Source organism: Anolis carolinensis, chromosome 2, assembly GCF_035594765.1.
Source record: "Anolis carolinensis isolate JA03-04 chromosome 2, rAnoCar3.1.pri, whole genome shotgun sequence".
Classification (NCBI taxonomy): domain Eukaryota; kingdom Metazoa; phylum Chordata; class Lepidosauria; order Squamata; family Dactyloidae; genus Anolis; species Anolis carolinensis.
Window position 1 is genome coordinate 108,226,393 of NC_085842.1, and position 16,979 is coordinate 108,243,371.

Here is a 16,979-nt window from a genome sequence, read left to right on the forward strand (position 1 = left end):
GAAGCCTATCAGCATGGCAGGGGATCTTCGTGTTATTTCAAAAAGAGCAATGCCCAAATGTTTTTATATATTATAAATGTATTACCTTATAAGACTCTGGTCTTGACTTCCTACAATAGAAAAGAAATTCAACAGAGACATTTGGTTAAGACCAGAAAACACAACAAATAGTTCAACAAAATGTAACAGTTTAATAAGATATAAAACTGATGGCATCCTTTGTCTTGCAGGAGCCATTGTGGCATAGTGGTTTGAGCATTGGATTACAACTCTGGAGATCAGACTTTGAATCCCCATTTGGCTATGGAAGCCTAAAAGGTGGCTTTAGGCAAGTCACACTTTCCTCTCAGCCTTAGAGCAAAGGCAAGTCTCTCCCTTAAGAAATCTTGCCAGGAAAACCTCATGATAGGTTTGCTTTAGGGTCACCATAAGTCAGAAACAGCCTGAAGGCAAACAGCAACAAATCCCTTGTTTTAGGCCAAACAGCATTTATCAGAACACATGGATCTGGGAATTTAGGACATTGCTTCCCTGATCAAAGTTTGATAGGGATTAGCATTTCCCTTTCTTGAGGGTTGTCCAGTTCTCATCATCAAATTAATGCATTTCTAGACAGAAATTGGAAAAATTGGAAAAGCAGAAGGATGATGTGTTTGGTCTATTCAAGATAGTTAATATGAAGTAAAAGATATAATTAAACAATTAGTGTATAAACTAATAACAAAACAAGCAAACTGGAGGTGCTTAGACAGGTAAGAGTCTGCCACATAAAATTCTCAACCTGGAGAACAGATGCCCAGGGTTAAAAAAAAAACTAACACTTGGAACATGCAGTATAAATCTCAGAGTTTGGTGGAGTCCCCTTCTCTACAGGTCTTAAAGCAGAGGCTGGATACCCATCTGTCAGGAGTGCTTTGATTGTGTATTCCTGCCTGGCAAAGAGTTGAACTGGATGGCTTGAGTCCCCCCCCCCCCCCCAGGGGTTGAGAAAGGTGGGATATAAATATGGTAAATGGCTGTGAGAATTGGAGCAACAAATCACCCTTTTTGGGTTGGTGGCAGTGCAGGGCAGAAGAAAAATGCTTGTACATTCAATTTAGTTGGATCTCAGCCACAGATGGGCAGAGGAAAGTATCTCCAACAGGATTTCCAGGAGAGGGCAGGATGGGAAGCTCACTCTCCCTTCAAACTCCTCCATCTCTAACATACAAAATGGTGAGAGCACAATTTTTCCTTCTGATCATTTAGTTCAACGTTCAATAGGACATACAGCCTGGAAAACTCACAACAACCTTGTGATTCTGGCCATGAAAGCCTTCAACAACATATATATTATTGTTTCTGCTATTTTTGTATTTTGTGTGTTGTACTTTTGAGTGCTTTGTCAGCTGGCCCAAGTCCCTCTGGGAGGTGGTGGCAGGGTATAAAGTATTATTATTTATTTTATTCTGACACAGCAAACAAGATAGATATGCTGGATTTCGTTTCACAAAATCACAAGTTGAACACTTCCCAAGTGTCTAGGACTGTGTGATGTATTTTCGGATGATGCATGCAGATCCCAGTAGGGTGGCCTTTTGCAGCTGGCAGATCGTGATTTTGTCAATGTTTCCAAATGCCGGCTGAGATCTTTTGGCACCGCACCCAATGTGCCGATCACATCATCATCATCATCATCATCATCATCATCATCATCATCATTATTATTATTATTTGTTGTTGTTTCAGGACTGGCTTTAATTGCTCAGATGTCTACAACTAAGGGAAGTCACTAATGGTGATTTCGCCCAACAACGCTTGGTTTTCTACTGATCTCCCTGTCCCGCCTCCCTAGCCCCTTTCACAATTTCCCCACTGGAAAGAGTCCATCCACATGTTCTGAAGTATCTTCCATGATGCCCCCTACTGGCCTCAAAATGTCACAGAGAATATTTATGATGTCTTTGGGAACAGCAGAAATAAATTCCTGACATACTGTCACAAATCACAACATTTTACAATTACCTGTTATCTTTGACAGATTTGGCAGGTATGGCATCTTGTCTATGCTGACAGCTTTGCTTGTTTCCAAGAGAGTTGAATTTTTGCATTGAAGACATGGTCTTTCAGGAATAGCACTGCTTTCTTTGGAACACAGGACATAATATGGTTATCACCATTTTTCTTAATTCATGATGTTCAACAGCATTACAATCTTGCCAGACACTAATATCTCTAGAACAACAACTACAGCAAATATGTTGATTGGCATATAAAACACACTACAATCCATGATTCCACACACACAAAAATTTAAGCTAGTGTGCATTGGTCAGTGCATAGTGGAGTATCTCCAATACTTGGAAATTAGAAAATGCAACGGAAATTTTTAAAATGCCAGATCAAAACGCTCAAGAATAGAGAGACCCCATGAACCCATCAGTAATGACTTTGGCTAAAGGAGCACTCTTCCCTTAAGTTAAGAGGAACTAGCAAGTTTATTAGGCCAGCTCTTACCAGTTAATCTGACTGACTACGCAAATGTCATGTTTTCATTTACAAATATAAAAATATAGATGTGTGTACATGATTTCAATCAGATTCCTCCTTTGCACAGAATGTAAGTAGTGTATAACTAAACCTTTTTCATCTCTGAATATTTCAGGTGATGAGTAGCTACTTGTACAATCACTAGATCCTGTACTGGAGCACACCAGAGAATCCACATCCAAACAGTCCAGCAAGAAATCTGAAACACCTGTGGGTAAAGTCGTTCCTAGGATTTAAGACAAAAGTGTGCAATATGAAACTCCTAGTTTTGGTAAATTATCCATTTTTCAAAAGACACAAATATCAAACGTGGGGGCATATCAGATGATACTTCATTTATATGCATTTTCTGTATCAGATAGTTTTTAATGAAATAAAAAGGGAAAAGGGGGAATCAGGATGTGGATTTCTACTGCAGAGGAAAATAAGGTTAAGCTTCATCATGGCCAGTGTGGAAATCACCCACCACAAACACACACACACACACCAGAAAATTCATCAGGACTAAAAAGGAGATTCATTGGTGCTGAACTATGTTCAGCATGGCTGGGCAGTAGGACCTCCCTGCCACCTCCAGGGCTGTTGAGGGTCTCCCTGTAAAGGTGCCATATGGGCCATGTGTGGATTCCCAGGCATGTCAGTGTTCACTCTCTTTTACTTTATTTTTCTCTCCCCCCCCCCCGCCCTATTCTTGAGCATACTTATAGAAAACACATTTTCTTTGTAATGCAGTCCTGATCTTGTTCTTACCCTCCAGTTGCTACTTAAAGAAATAAAAAAAAATAAAGAAATGCTTACCTGTATCTTAAAGTACTACCTGTTTGAGACTACATATTACAACAGGCTTCGTAAACAGAAGGGTTTAAGATTCATATGTAGTTCATCATGCTTTACTTATTTCAATATTTATTAAATGTTTATATACCACATTTCCAGGGAGAAAGCACCTTCAAAGTATTCTGCACATACAAAACTATAAAATGCCATTAAAAAATAAAAATACTAATGACAATTAACAGTAACAACTAGCTAACCAGGCCAAATAAGCCAGTTAATGAAAAGCAATTCCTTCACCTTCCTTCATTGTCTGCTTTTAAATGGGACCTTAACTAGAAAGCAATAAACAGGACATTGAAATGTTCTTTCTAATTCATCAGGATACCAGGCAGCTGGTTCAAGTCACTGGTAACAGGACTGAAATTCAATCCATAACCTACTGATGTTGTTAGCTGATATGTCCAGTTTGCAGCCTGTCTTGAGTATCTGCTTGAATATTATGACATCTCAGATATAATAAATACTTAGGTACACTACCTGAACTAACTTTGTCAGCACCAACTTGAAACTTAAGCATTTGACACATGCTGTTTAGAACACATTCACTGCTATTTCTAGATTCATCCAGGAATTCACCTCTTTTGCTCTCTTCATCTTGTATACAAAGGTGAACAAGTACACCGACATACAAACTGATTCTCAGTGAGGGAAAACAGCAAGGTATGCCACAAAGTTGAGATATGGAAGCTCTTTAATGGCTACTTAACAGGATGATTTGTCAACTCTTTAGCACATTTTTGAAAGGAAAGTGTTTTTGATCCCAATGTACGTAGGCTGACTCACCTGAAGTGGTTTCACTATCTCTCGAGTTCTTTTTACTTGGAGTATTTAGATGTGAAGAATCCTAAAGGCAACAGTGAAAAATGCAGACAATGCATGCTGTATTCCAACCATTTTTCACCATACAAAATAGTATTTCCTGAAAATGCTTTCTTTAACAACATAGTTGTATTATAGAGTCATCAACTGAATTCTCACAGGACATGGTTTGCAGGCCCTTGATAATTTAGATTGCCTTTTTCTAGACATATTTCAGCTTGCCAATATCCTTCTTGAATTGAAGTGGACACAGTATTCCAAATGAGGTCTGACCAAAGCAGAATAGTGTGTAACTATGACTTCCCTAGACACTATGATTTTATTGTTGCAACCTAGATTTGCATTGTTTATATCAAATTTTACTAGGTAGTTTGCATAAATATCTTGGGTACCTTGGCTTTATTGAAATCAAGAGGTAAATAACTGGCTCTGCAGATAGTGTAAGGAAGAACTATTTGGTTTCCTGGACCATCGTCTGCTTTTTTCAGGAAGATGGCCTACTGGCACAGAATGGGTTGCACCTCACAGAAGTAGAAAGGAATGTTTTTGCTCAGAGACTAGCAATCCTGATCAGGTGGACTTTAAACTTGGTTGAGTGGGGGAGGGTGAAATTATCCTTGGGACCAGTAGTTTATCAAGACCCGTAGTGAACAGACAAAAGGCTAAAGAGAGGGTTGGACAAACACAACAAGCACCAAGCAGCAAGGGGCCAATAATCTCAAATAAACAGCAAAGAGGAATGTCTTTCCACTAATGCCCAGAGCATGGGAAATAAACAAGATGAGCTAGAACTTTTAGCACAACAAAACAGTAACTATGTAATAGGCATAACTAAAACCTGGTGGGATTAATCCTATAATTGGAATATAGCAATGGAGGGGTATAACCTACTTCAGAGAAATAGACCAAACAGGAGAAGGGGTGGAGTAGCATTATATGTCAAAAATGTTTACACATGTGAAGAGATACAAGACTTGAATCACGGAAACCAGGTTGAGAGCATCTGGATAAAAATTAAGGGAACAAGGACTGAAAAAGATGTTGTTATGGGGTCTACTACAGACCTCCAAGCCAGATAGATGAACTGGATGAAGCCTTCCTTGATCAGATGACCCAAACATGCAGAAAGAAGTGATATAGTAGCAATGGGGGATTTTAACGACTCTGATATTTGTTGTAAACCAAACTTTGCCAAGAGTACAAAAGTCCAACAAATTCCTGACTTGCCTTGCAGACAATTTCATTGTCCAAAAGGTAAAAGAGACAATAAAGGGATCAGCTATTCTGGATCTGATCCTAACCATCAGTGAGGATCTGATCAATGGAATGGAAGTGGTGGGTTCTTCAGGTGGGAGTAAACATGTGCTCTTGGAGTTTATGATTCAAAGGAAGGGTGAGACAAAGGGAAGTCAAACATGAAATCTAGACTTTAAGAAGCTGACTTTAGGAATTTAAGAAAATACTGGGCGTCATTCCATGGACAGAAATACTAAATAAGAAGAAAGTTAATGATAGATGGGAGCTTCTTAAAAGTGAGATACCAATTGCAAACAGTGCTAGCAAGGAGAAAAAATGGGAGAAGTGTAAAACAACCAGAATGGATGTCCAAAGAACTTTAACTGAGCTAATATTTAAAAGAGTCATGCACAAGAAATGGAAAGGGGGAAAATCACCAAAGAGGAATTCTAACAAATAACCAACATATGTAGGAAAAGTGTAAGGGTAAGGCACAAAATGAGCTCAGGCTTGTCAGACAGATTAAAACCAATAAAAAGGGTTTTTTGGTTATGTCAGAAGAAAAAGGAAGAAAAGGGAAACGGTAGGGCTTCTGCATGGAGAAGGTGGTGAAATGCTAACAAGGGACAGGGAAAAGGCAGAGCTGCTCAACACCTTCTTTACTTCTATCTTCTCCCAAAGGCAGATTGGTGTTCAATCTGAGCAATACAGAGCAGATGAGATAATTGGGGAAATAGAACCCAAAATAGGTAAAGAAGTAGTCCAGGAATACCTGGCAACTCTAGATGAATACAAGTCTCCAGGGCCAGATAAATTACATCCAAGAGTATTGAATTAACTAGACGAAGGCATTTTAGAACCACTGGCAATAATCTTTGAGAATTCTTGAAGAACAGAAGGCCCAGCAGACAGGAGGAGAGCATATGTTGTCCCTATCTTCAAGAAAGGAAAAAAGAATACCCAAACAATTACCCAGTCAGCCTGACATCAATACCAGGAAAGATTCTGGAGAAAACAATTAAGGAGGAAGTCTACAATCACTTAGAAAGGAATTCTGTGATTACTAAGTCAACATGGATTTCTCAAAAATAAGACATGCCAGATTAATCTTATCTTTTTCAATAGCATTACAAGCTTGGTAGATGCAGGGAATACTGTGGATATTACAAGATGTAGCATATCTTGATTTCAGTAAGGTCTTCAACAAAGTCCTCCATTGCCTTCTTGCAAGCAAACCAGTCAAATGTGGGCTAGGCAAAGCTACTATTAGGTGGAGCTGTAATTGGTCAAGCAACCGAATTCAAACTACGCTCACCAATGGTTCCTCTTCATCCTGGAAAGAAGTGACTAGTGGAGGGCCACAGGGTTTGGTCCTGGGCTCAGTACTGTTCAACATCTTTATTAATGACTTGGATGAAGGTTTAGAGGGCATGCTTATCAAGTTTGCAGATGACACAAAATTGGGAGGGATAGCTAATACTCCAGAGGACAGGATCAGAATCCAAAATGCCTTTAACAGATTAGAGAGATGGGCCAAAATTAACAAAATGAATTTCAACAAGGACAAATGTAAAATGCTATACTTAGGCTAAATAAATAAATAAATACAAAGATACAGAATGGGTGATGCCTGACTCGATAATAGTCCATGTGAGAAAGATCTTGGGAATCTTCGTGGACAACAAGTTGAACATGAGCCAAGAGTGTGTTGCAGCAGCTGAAAAAGCCAATGGGATTTTGGGTTGCGTTAAAAGGGGTATATTGTATAGATTGAGGGAAGTAATGGGTGCCTCTCTATTTGGCTTTGGTTAGACCTCACCTGAAATACTGTGTCCAATTCTGGGCACCACAGTTTAAAAGAGATATTGACAAGATGGAAAGTGTCCAGAGGAGGGTGACTAAAATGATCAGAGGTCTGGAGACTATGCCCTATGAAGAGCAGCTTAAAGAGCTGGGTAAGTTTAGCCTGCAGAAGAGAAGGTTAAGAGGAGACATGATAGCCATGTATAAATAACATATGAAAGGATGTCATAAGGAAGAGGAAGTAAGGTTGTTTCCTGTTGCTCTGGAAACTAGGACTTGGAGCAATGGGTTCAAAATACAGGAAAGAAGATTCCACCTGAAAATTAGGAAGAACTTCCTGACTGTAAGCGCTGTTCAGCAATGGAGCTCTGTGTCTCATAGTGTGGTGGAAGCTCCTTCCTTGGAAGCTTTTAAACAGAGGCTGAATGGTTATCTGTCAGGGGCACTTTGATTGTGCTTTTCCTGCATGGCAGGGGATTGGACTAGATGGCCCATGTCCTCTCTTCCAACTCTATGATATGCTGCAATATTTCTTTCATCTATCACACTTGTAACTCTATAAAAAGAAGAGATATGATTAATCTGGCATAACTTGTTTTTGAGAAATCTGTGCTGAACTTTCATAATCATGGCATTCCTTTCTAAGTACTTACTTACAGATATTTAATTATCTTATGTAGAATTTTTCCTGGTATATGTTAGACTGACTGGGTGGTAATTGTTTGGGTCCTCTCCCTCCCCCTCCCCTTTTTCTCCAATATGCTACAACCTCATTTTTTTTTCCAGGAATGTCTTCAAAAAGAATATTGTAGCTTTAAAAGGTGCAGAAAAGGCCACACAAAATTATCAGGGAAACAGTTTTCTGAGAATGCTCTACAACATTTGGAACTTTGCAACTTAGGAAGAAAGCAAGTAAGAAAATGGGGTGATGGTGATGTATACAATTATGAATGGTGTAAAAGAAAATAGATGTTCGTAATACTAGAGGTCGGTCAGATCACTCAATAAAACTTAGTAGTGGGAGATTCCATACAAAGGAAGTTATTCTTTGCCCAATGCATAATAGGTAATGGAATCTGGTTTCATAAAATGTCATGCCTACCAACTTTGATAAATTTAAAAGGGAATTTTAATCCATATATGATAAAATTATCCGTTTTTACTTATCATGGTACCTATACATTATCTCTTATTCCAGATGTCAAAGAACACAAGTAGGAATGTGCTATCATGCTAACATCCTTTTTGTGATATCAGAGATCAAAATAAGCACTTTGAATTGAGCTCAAATGCACATTAACTACCAGTGTTGGTACCAGAAATAGATGTGATATAACTGGTCAAGGGCCTCAAACAGCTTTAATATCCATACCTTTGCCACAGTCTTGTCCATTTCACCGAAATCTTTATTCACATCCATACTCCTGTTTTCATTATTTAAGAATGAAACATTGTTTAGAGAAGAATACACCACAATTATGGGACTGTATTTTTTGTTGAACATTTAAAACAAAGAGTGACCGCTCTTAATTTGGAATTTAATGCACTCAATGTGCATCAGTTTACTAAGTTGGTCACAACTAGAGCAGAGTGTTGACTTCGTAAGTGGACACTTAAGTTTCATTGATCCAATGCATCTCACTGAAGTCAGACTAACAATAGACCTCATGCTATCATGACGTTTCTGGTGAATTGCTGAAAACAGATAAAGAATTCATGCAAATGTCCATTATATCCACATTATGAGTATTAATACAATTAATAATAATTTACACTTTTATGACAAATTTCTTGATCAACCACCTTTTGAACAAACAATGCAATACTTAGTATGATGTTGTACTATACCTTTGGTCAGATGAATGACAATTCGTCTGGGTTACCTCAGAATTTTCATGAATATTTGGCAATGCTTTTGCAATGGCATTTCTATTGTGTCCTATGAGGAAAATGTACATTTATTCAACCCTCATTTTATTAAGGAGCAGGAAAAGGTTGTAGTTTTAGGGTGTACAATGTTATAAGTTTAGCTTAACTTTTTATATCTATTTTATTGGGCAAATCTAAAGAACTGTGCCTTTTTAATATGATAGAATCTGATGAGGAGAAAGCTAGTGGGTGCTGAGCATCTGACTAGGACATTGAAGACCAGGGTTTGAATCTTTACTCAGCCATGGAAACTGGGTAAACTGGGAAAAGTCACACTCTTTCAGCCTCAAAGGAAGGCAATGACATTCCCCCCCCCCAATATATCTTGACACCCCCCCCCCCCCACACACACACGGTAGAATCGCCATAACTTAGAAATATCTTGAAGGCAGGGTTGCCTGTTGTCCCTTTTTCTCTTTGTATTTCTGTGCACACATCAGTAAGGCATTCTGGAGGCAGCTGCTGTATACCTTGTCTATAGACAGGCACATACATCAACAGAAAGAGGGTTGCTTTTCCCTACTCAATACTTGCTTATTGCATTGCTTACTGCAGGAGTGTGTCTGCAACCCAATCCTAAAAGTCTGTTTGTCCAGACTCCCTACACAATTCTCCCTTCTAAAATATGATGAGCTAGACAGAAGATGAGGCAAGGAGGAGCTTGGTACACATAAAAAGCTTTGTAAAAATAACTCATTGTCACAGGAGTTATCTGAGGTATGCTTCTGCTAAGACAGTTCCTGACATCCAAAAGACATGAGAAAAGAGATTGGGTTGGATGAAGAGAAAAATGGGGTCAACCGTAGGCACAACTTGTACTTCTTGATTGTTGTGAATGTAAATTAACACAGAATAATTTCACTCCTTTTGTGGCATAACTATAAACTTTTATAATGTTGTTATGTCATTTCACTCAAGTTACTGAGTGAAATACAAATCACATATTTGTATTTGGTACTTCATACTGATTCATTCAGATTTTTTTCTAGAGCCAACATAAATCAATTATTCCAGCCACTGTTGCTACTTTTAAAGAATAATGTCTATGACATTAGTTAACTATTGAGTGCTTGAAACAGTAACTGTTACTCTTTATTATTTGAAATTAAGTTTCTGATCTCTAGTTTTAAAGTTCTTATAAGCAGCTTTTCTGGCAGGGAGGAGAAGCTTAACAGATGGAGCCAAACTAGTTTTTACTTGCCATAATTCTTTTACTAGGGAGTTGGAGGGATCATAAACTGACCAATGGCAAAGAGCAGAGAATGTTGTCCTTTAGTCCTAGGGACACATAATACTCTGCCTTCCTTTATTTTCTTCAAAGTCAGTAAATTTATGATTATTCTATAAAAGGAATGGTCAACTTATACCAACAATTAAAGGAAGTGAGCAAAAGAAAGGCTAGGAAGAAAATTAGAAAAATAGATTGTTACTATAGCTAATGAGGACACAACTTGAAACTTCATCTGTAAGTTACTATCTCTCTGGGCATTTGCAACATTTTTTCCTTTACACTCTTTCATAGTCATCAGGTTTTATGTGTATTGTTTTTTCAGTAATTTTTTTTAAAAAACCAAGGATTCCCCTGATGGCTGTTCCCCACTTACCGGATCAAAGGGGGAAAGCTCCCTCTTCTGGCAATTCAGTTTAATTCATTTCAACCTATGATGAGTGCATTTTTGGGACACTGAGTCACAAAAGCTTGAAATGGAAGAATGATTAAGTAGTGACCTTTCCTCCTCCGTTTCTTTGGGAAGATAATTACATAAATGTACATCATGTAACAAGATTTTAGCCTTATTCAAAAGTGTTGAAGTACCATATTATCATGTGATTTATGGTTTGCCACTTCAACTTCCACTTCCACTTCAAAATTAGTTCCATGAATGCCCTTTGCAGAGAGTCACCTTTGCATAGCTACAAATATATATACCACATATATATACCATTTGCTCTTGCATTTCAGAAGAAACAAATTATTTAATGGCAGATAACAGATATTACTCCCAGCTCATAAAAATTGGTACCATTTATAGTGAATGGCATCAAAATCTTCAAAATGGGAGTCCTCAGTCTGTCTTGAAGTCTTCAGTATCCTACTTAAACAAGGGCTATTTATATGAAACTAGAAAGAAGCAGAAGATTAGCCTCCTCTTACAACTAATAGGTTCCTGCAATCCAAATATAGCCAGGGTATATCACTCATGTCACCGCCCTCTACTTTTGCAGGTTTGGCATTTGCAGATTAAATATAAATGTTCTCTCTAGGAATCTCTAAGGCCTCCAGTGTGACTCTGTGGTCAACTTCAACTCAAAATTGATCACGCTGGAGGACCTAGAGATACCTAGAAAGAATATCTCTGTAAGAATCTCTAGATATTACAATGTAATTCTACTGTTAACCTCAGGTGGAAGTTGATCATAAAGTTGTGAATGACAACCATATTTTTTAGACAGGTGGTCTCTCAGATTAAAAAAGGTTTTTTAATTTGCATTTTTCACTTTCATATGAGTCCTATGCTCTTACTCCCAGCTAGTGTGGAGGACTGACTGTATATTCCCAAATTTTTTAACATCTGTCATTCAAATCCCAAACACCTTGGAATAGGCAATGTGGTCATGTGCTTGGGACTACAACTCCTATGTTCCAGATACCATAACCAATAATCATGGATTCTCACAGTTCCAATCCAAAATATCTCAAGAACATCAAGTTGACTACTGCAATTCTAGAGTAATTTTTTGCTGTAAAGTTTGTAGAGGATCAGATTGTTGATAAACATTTGCCATTTTTCTCCTGTCTGAAAACTTCCCTGCACATTTTCCTAATAGTGAGGCACAAGGCAGCTTGCAATTAAAAAAACCAAAACAATATCTTAGGTCATAATTCTGCAAGGAACTTTAAACCAGTGATCATGGATGAAACCATCAAGAAAGAAATCCTTGTGAGCACTTTGGAGTACTGTGTTGCTATTGAACTTTGATATTTGGGTAGCAAAAATCACAAAGACAAAACATTTAATCCTACAGTCCTCTAGATTGTGGCCTCGAATGGCAGGGATGGGATGGATTCTGTTTTGTACTGTCTCTTCCAATGTTAGCCATTAAATATTGGCCATGCTGGCTGGAATTTCTGAACTTTAAAAGCCCAAATATCTCTGAACCAAAAGTTCCCTGCCCTTGAAATAAGGTATTTGTTTCTTAAAGAAGCAGCAATAACAGAGAAAGTTCTAACACTGAAATATACTGTTATCTCCTAGTCCATAGAAATACATTGTATTCTAGGGCAAACTGTTGTTGAAGGCTTTTATGGCTGGAATCACAGGGCTGCTGTGAGTTTTCTGCGGCAGAAAACTGAGGGCAGTCGCAGTTTACTCTCCAGAAACAACAAATCTCCAGAGTCTCAGGTAGGATCTTTCTAACCACTTCATAAGCAATCCTTTGACTTGTGACATAGAAACTGCATGGAAAGCATATGTTGTGTAATGTAAGCTACATTCCATATTATGCACCACAGAGTCTAGAGACAGGCCTTCTGTAATACATACTGAGAAATAAAAGGGATTATTATTTCATTTTATACCTGTAATAATTTTTTAAAAGAACTTTAATTTTGTTCACAGCAACTTCAAATTCATTAAAATCTTGCCTATTACCATTCTCACAAAGTGTTGCATTTTGAGTGCATTAGGATTACATTTTCACTCCTTCATTGCTATAAAGAGGGTTTCTGTTTACAAATAAAGCTATTTGTATAAGTTATAACCCTCATTACATTGTCTCAAGACTCAAAGGACAGGGAAAGGAAAGTTATGAATGATTACTTTTGCCATGAGATTCCAGTTTAGGTTTAGGGCATAGAACTAGGCCCAAGCGAGTGCCTTTGGCTGGAGCGTTCCTTCTGGTTCCAGCAGCAGATGTTGCCACCCCTGGCAAGGGAGAACCCCAGTGTATATTCTTTTGGGCCGGCCTCTTCCGGGAATAGGAACGCAGCTTCACCCAGTCCATCTTCTGTATTTTCCCCCTTCTAGAGAAAGGAAAAAGAACACAACCAGGACAGTCTCTTTGCAACAAGAAAAATAAAAAAGAATTCAATATTTGAATGAGCAACACCCCCGAAGCAGTAGTAGAGCATTTCACTCTTCCTGAACATATAGCCTCTGGTTCTTAAACAAGGAGGATTGGTGAGACAAGCAGCTGCACTGGGATATACATATTAAAATCCATTAGCAGAGGTATGAACAGAGAAAATGGTTTTTTGGCACCTTATATATACAGTAGAGTCTCACTTATCCAACATTCGCTTATCCAACGCAGTCCGCCTCCCACCTGGATCCACCTGGATCCACCTCCCACCTGGATCCCACCTGTTTCTCTAGGCAGCAAGGACTAAACTTTTTACAGATTTAATTTCCAACAATGTTGTTATTGTAAGTTCATTTTATGCAATTCTATCTTTGTAGTCAATTTGTTAGTAGCCAATGTTTTTGTGGTCAATGTTTTCAATTCATTACAATGTTTTGGTGATAAATTCGTAAATATAGTAATTACTACATAACATTACCATGTATTGAACTGCTTTTTCTGTCAGTTTGTTGTAAAACATGATGATTTCGTGCTTAATTTGTAAAATCATAACGTAATTTGATGTTTAATAGGCTTTTATCCCTCCTTATTATCCAACATTTCTGCTTATCCAACGTTCTGCCGGCCAGTTTATGTTGGATAAGTGAGACTCTACTGTATTAGTATATGAGATCTCTTAACTACACATACAACAAAACTCCTCAAGGGTTTTGACTCCAAGGAAACTGATAAGCAGTTTCATACCTGTGTAATCTCACACAAGGCTTTGAAGAATTACTGTCAAGGTCGCATTTTGCATGTTTTTGTATCTTAATATGCTCTTCCACTCTCACAACTGTGTAACAAGGCTTCAATGTTTGTATGGGTGCTTTCAAGTCACCTGATGATTTATGGCAATGCTGTGAAATTCCCAGGGTTTTCTTAGGCAAAGAGTACTCGGAAGTGGTTTTGACTGTTGTTTCTCTGAAATGTAGTTTATAACGCTTGATCTTCCCTGGTGGGCTCCGAATCAGGGCTGCTCTGCTTTACTTCCAATATCAGACAGGATCTGGTGCATTTAGGGTCTTTAGCTCAATTATATCTGTGGTTAAATACCCATGTCATCTAAAGAAGTACAGTAGAGTCTCGCTTATCCAAAATTCTGGATTATCCAACGCAGTCTACCTTTTAGTAGTCTATGTTTTTGCAGTTAATGTTTCCAATAAATTGCAATGTTTTGGTGATAATTCGTAAATACGGTAATTACCACCTAACATTACTGTGTATTGAACTGCTTTTTCTGTCGATTTGTTGTAAAACAGGATGTTTTGGTGCTTAATTAGTAAAATTGTAACGTAATTTGATGTTTAATAGGGTTTTCCTTAATCCATCCTTATTATTCAACATTTTCGCTTATTCAACGTTCTGCCGGCCTGTTTATGTTGGATAAGTGAGACTCTATTATTTAATTATTTAATTATTTAATTTATATACCACTCTTCTCCCCCAGGGGGACCCAGAGCGGTCTTACATAATGGCAAGATTAATGCCACATATAATACAAAATATAGTAAAAACAAACAATTGTAAAAACACTTAAAACTTAAAAACCAATATCATACCCCATTAAAACAGTAAAACACTGTGCGACTGTTACAACTATATGTTCATGCAAATATAAATCAGTTCAATGTGTTCTTCAATGTTCAACAGAAAGGAGAAAAACCATGAAAATGAACACAATCTGGCTACCAGTATTTTAAAAATTCTAAAATCAGGACAGTAAATAAAGAACAACACTCTGAAAACACAGGAATTCCAGTCATGAAACAATCAGGGCCATTTAATCCCTCCCAACAATGGATTCCCCCAGGCAGGAAGAAGCCAGGCTTTGAAGCAGAAAGGCCATTCAATGATAAACAAGGCGGCCAATTTCAACATTCACACTTGCCTCAAACAGACAAAAGTTCTTTCTTCCACCCTGGACATTCCACAGATATATAAACCCCACAGATATATAAACCCCTGCTTCCAACAGACCTCACAACCTCTGAGGATGCCTGCCATAGATGTGGATGAAATGTCAGGAGAGAATGCTTCTGGAACATAGCCATACAACCCAGAAAACTCAAAACAACCCAATAAACCAGTTTGTCTCAGATTTATTATTTCTTACTTACATTTTCTTTTTAGTGAGAACACATAACCTCGATGAATTACCTGGAAATGTTGCCCCTCCAGATGTTTTGGAGTTGTCTATGGGACCTGTATTCCAAAACGTGGATTGTAAAAGTATTCCAAACTGATCTATAGAAATGAAATCTGGGGTTTAGTCTAATATGTTCCACCAACACCAAGACAAGACACCCTTCTTCCCAAGAACACTAAGCTCAAACAAGGAATTTGGGGGAGTGGGATAGGGTTACCATTAAACCAATTTAAAATTGTTCTACAGATACAGACCTCAAAATGCCCTTCTGACATATTAATGCTATGAGTATTGATCAAAGAATTGGGATCAGGTACTCATTTCCAGGTCTACCTGAGCAAAACACCAAACTGTAGCAGCAAGGAACCTTGATATTTTGAGGTGGAAGAAACCCAGGTGCAGGGATTAAGATTGATTGATTGCCTCAGATTTCTTCAGGTTATATACACCTGAGCGAGCATAGGGCCTCATTATTGGCAGATCAGTTGCTTTTACTAATTTTCCCTCCCAAATCATGTCATTGAACTGACTGCCTGGAACCTAAAATTGAAAGAGGGGGTCTCACCTAATCCCCACCAAGAAGAGGAAGAAACTTGAAGTGCCAATTTGTGCAGAGTCCATCTAGACAACCATATATTGAAACTGTATTATATGGTCAGTGAACTGCATTATATGACTCTGCACTGACCATATATTGCAGGCACGGGCCAACTTGGGCCCTCTAGGTGTTTTGGACTCCAACTCCCACCATTCCTAACAGCCTCAGGCCCTTCCCTTTTCCCCCTCAGCCGCTTAAGCAAGGAGGAGGAGGAGGAGAAGGAGATGCCTAAGCAGCAGAGGGGGAAAAGGAAAGGGCCTGAGGCTGTTAGGAATGGTGGGAGTTGGAGTCCAAAACACCTGGAGGGCCCAAGTTGGCCTGTGCCTGATATAATGACTTCAATCTGCTTTATATGGCACGAGTTTAGGATTACACATCTTATATCTTAATACGCCTCTTGTCATAATATGGCGACTTCACAGGGTTGTTCCTTCCTCTGTAATCTTACGGTGATGGTCTCCCATCTAGGTACTAACCAGGGTGGGCCCTGCTTAGCTTCCAAGATCAGTTTCTATGGTGCCTGGAGGATACTGAGGCCACATCCTTTTTCTATTTATTTACAGGCCATGCCCTGATGGAAACACCCCAGCAACTAACTACCCCTCGCCTCCCAAGAGCTACACTCTGATCGCTTCTTTTGTACTTCAGTTCCCTCATCTTGAATCTTGTGGGGGTGGGAGGTTGTGATGACAGGCGGCCATTGCCACCAATTGCCATGCAGGGCCAGATGGGAAGACACAGAGACAACCACTCAGGGGCCTGCTAACTCCTCAGTCCCGCCCCCTGCTCTGAGGAGATTGTGAGGCCTTGAGAGGGCCTTCTTTGGGTTCAGTTGCTTCCCTCAGTTCTGATTCAGTTTCTTCCCACTGCTAGATAACATGGGATAAACAGATAATTGGGGATCAGATCCTGGAATATAGGGGCAGCGTGAAAGGGCCCTGAGAAGGGAATGTTGTA

General features: G+C 38.7%; 1 protein-coding gene across 6 annotated transcripts in view; it reads right to left on the reverse strand.

The window, feature by feature from the left end:
* meikin (meiotic kinetochore factor) overlaps positions 1-16,696 on the reverse strand; it is a 28,988-nt gene extending 12,292 nt beyond the window's left edge. For 2 of the 6 annotated variants that reach the window (XM_062970381.1, XM_062970377.1), the window contains exons 1-9: positions 15,758-15,858; positions 15,436-15,522; positions 12,975-13,177; positions 9,073-9,163; positions 8,597-8,648; positions 4,150-4,210; positions 2,621-2,755; positions 2,005-2,124; positions 86-110 (exon numbers count right to left, since the gene is read on the reverse strand). In XM_062970381.1, the coding sequence (XP_062826451.1) occupies positions 86-110; positions 2,005-2,124; positions 2,621-2,755; positions 4,150-4,210; positions 8,597-8,648; positions 9,073-9,163; positions 12,975-13,158 (668 nt within the window). In that variant the 5' untranslated portion in view covers positions 13,159-13,177; positions 15,436-15,522; positions 15,758-15,858. Of the gene's footprint in view, positions 1-85; positions 111-2,004; positions 2,125-2,620; positions 2,756-4,149; positions 4,211-8,596; positions 8,649-9,072; positions 9,164-11,177; positions 11,276-12,974; positions 13,178-15,395; positions 15,523-15,678; positions 15,859-16,498 lie in introns of those variants that run through there. The other 4 variants (XM_062970379.1, XM_062970380.1, XM_062970378.1 and 1 more) reach the window with 4 other exon arrangements.
* Positions 16,697-16,979: the final 283 nt, after the last annotated feature.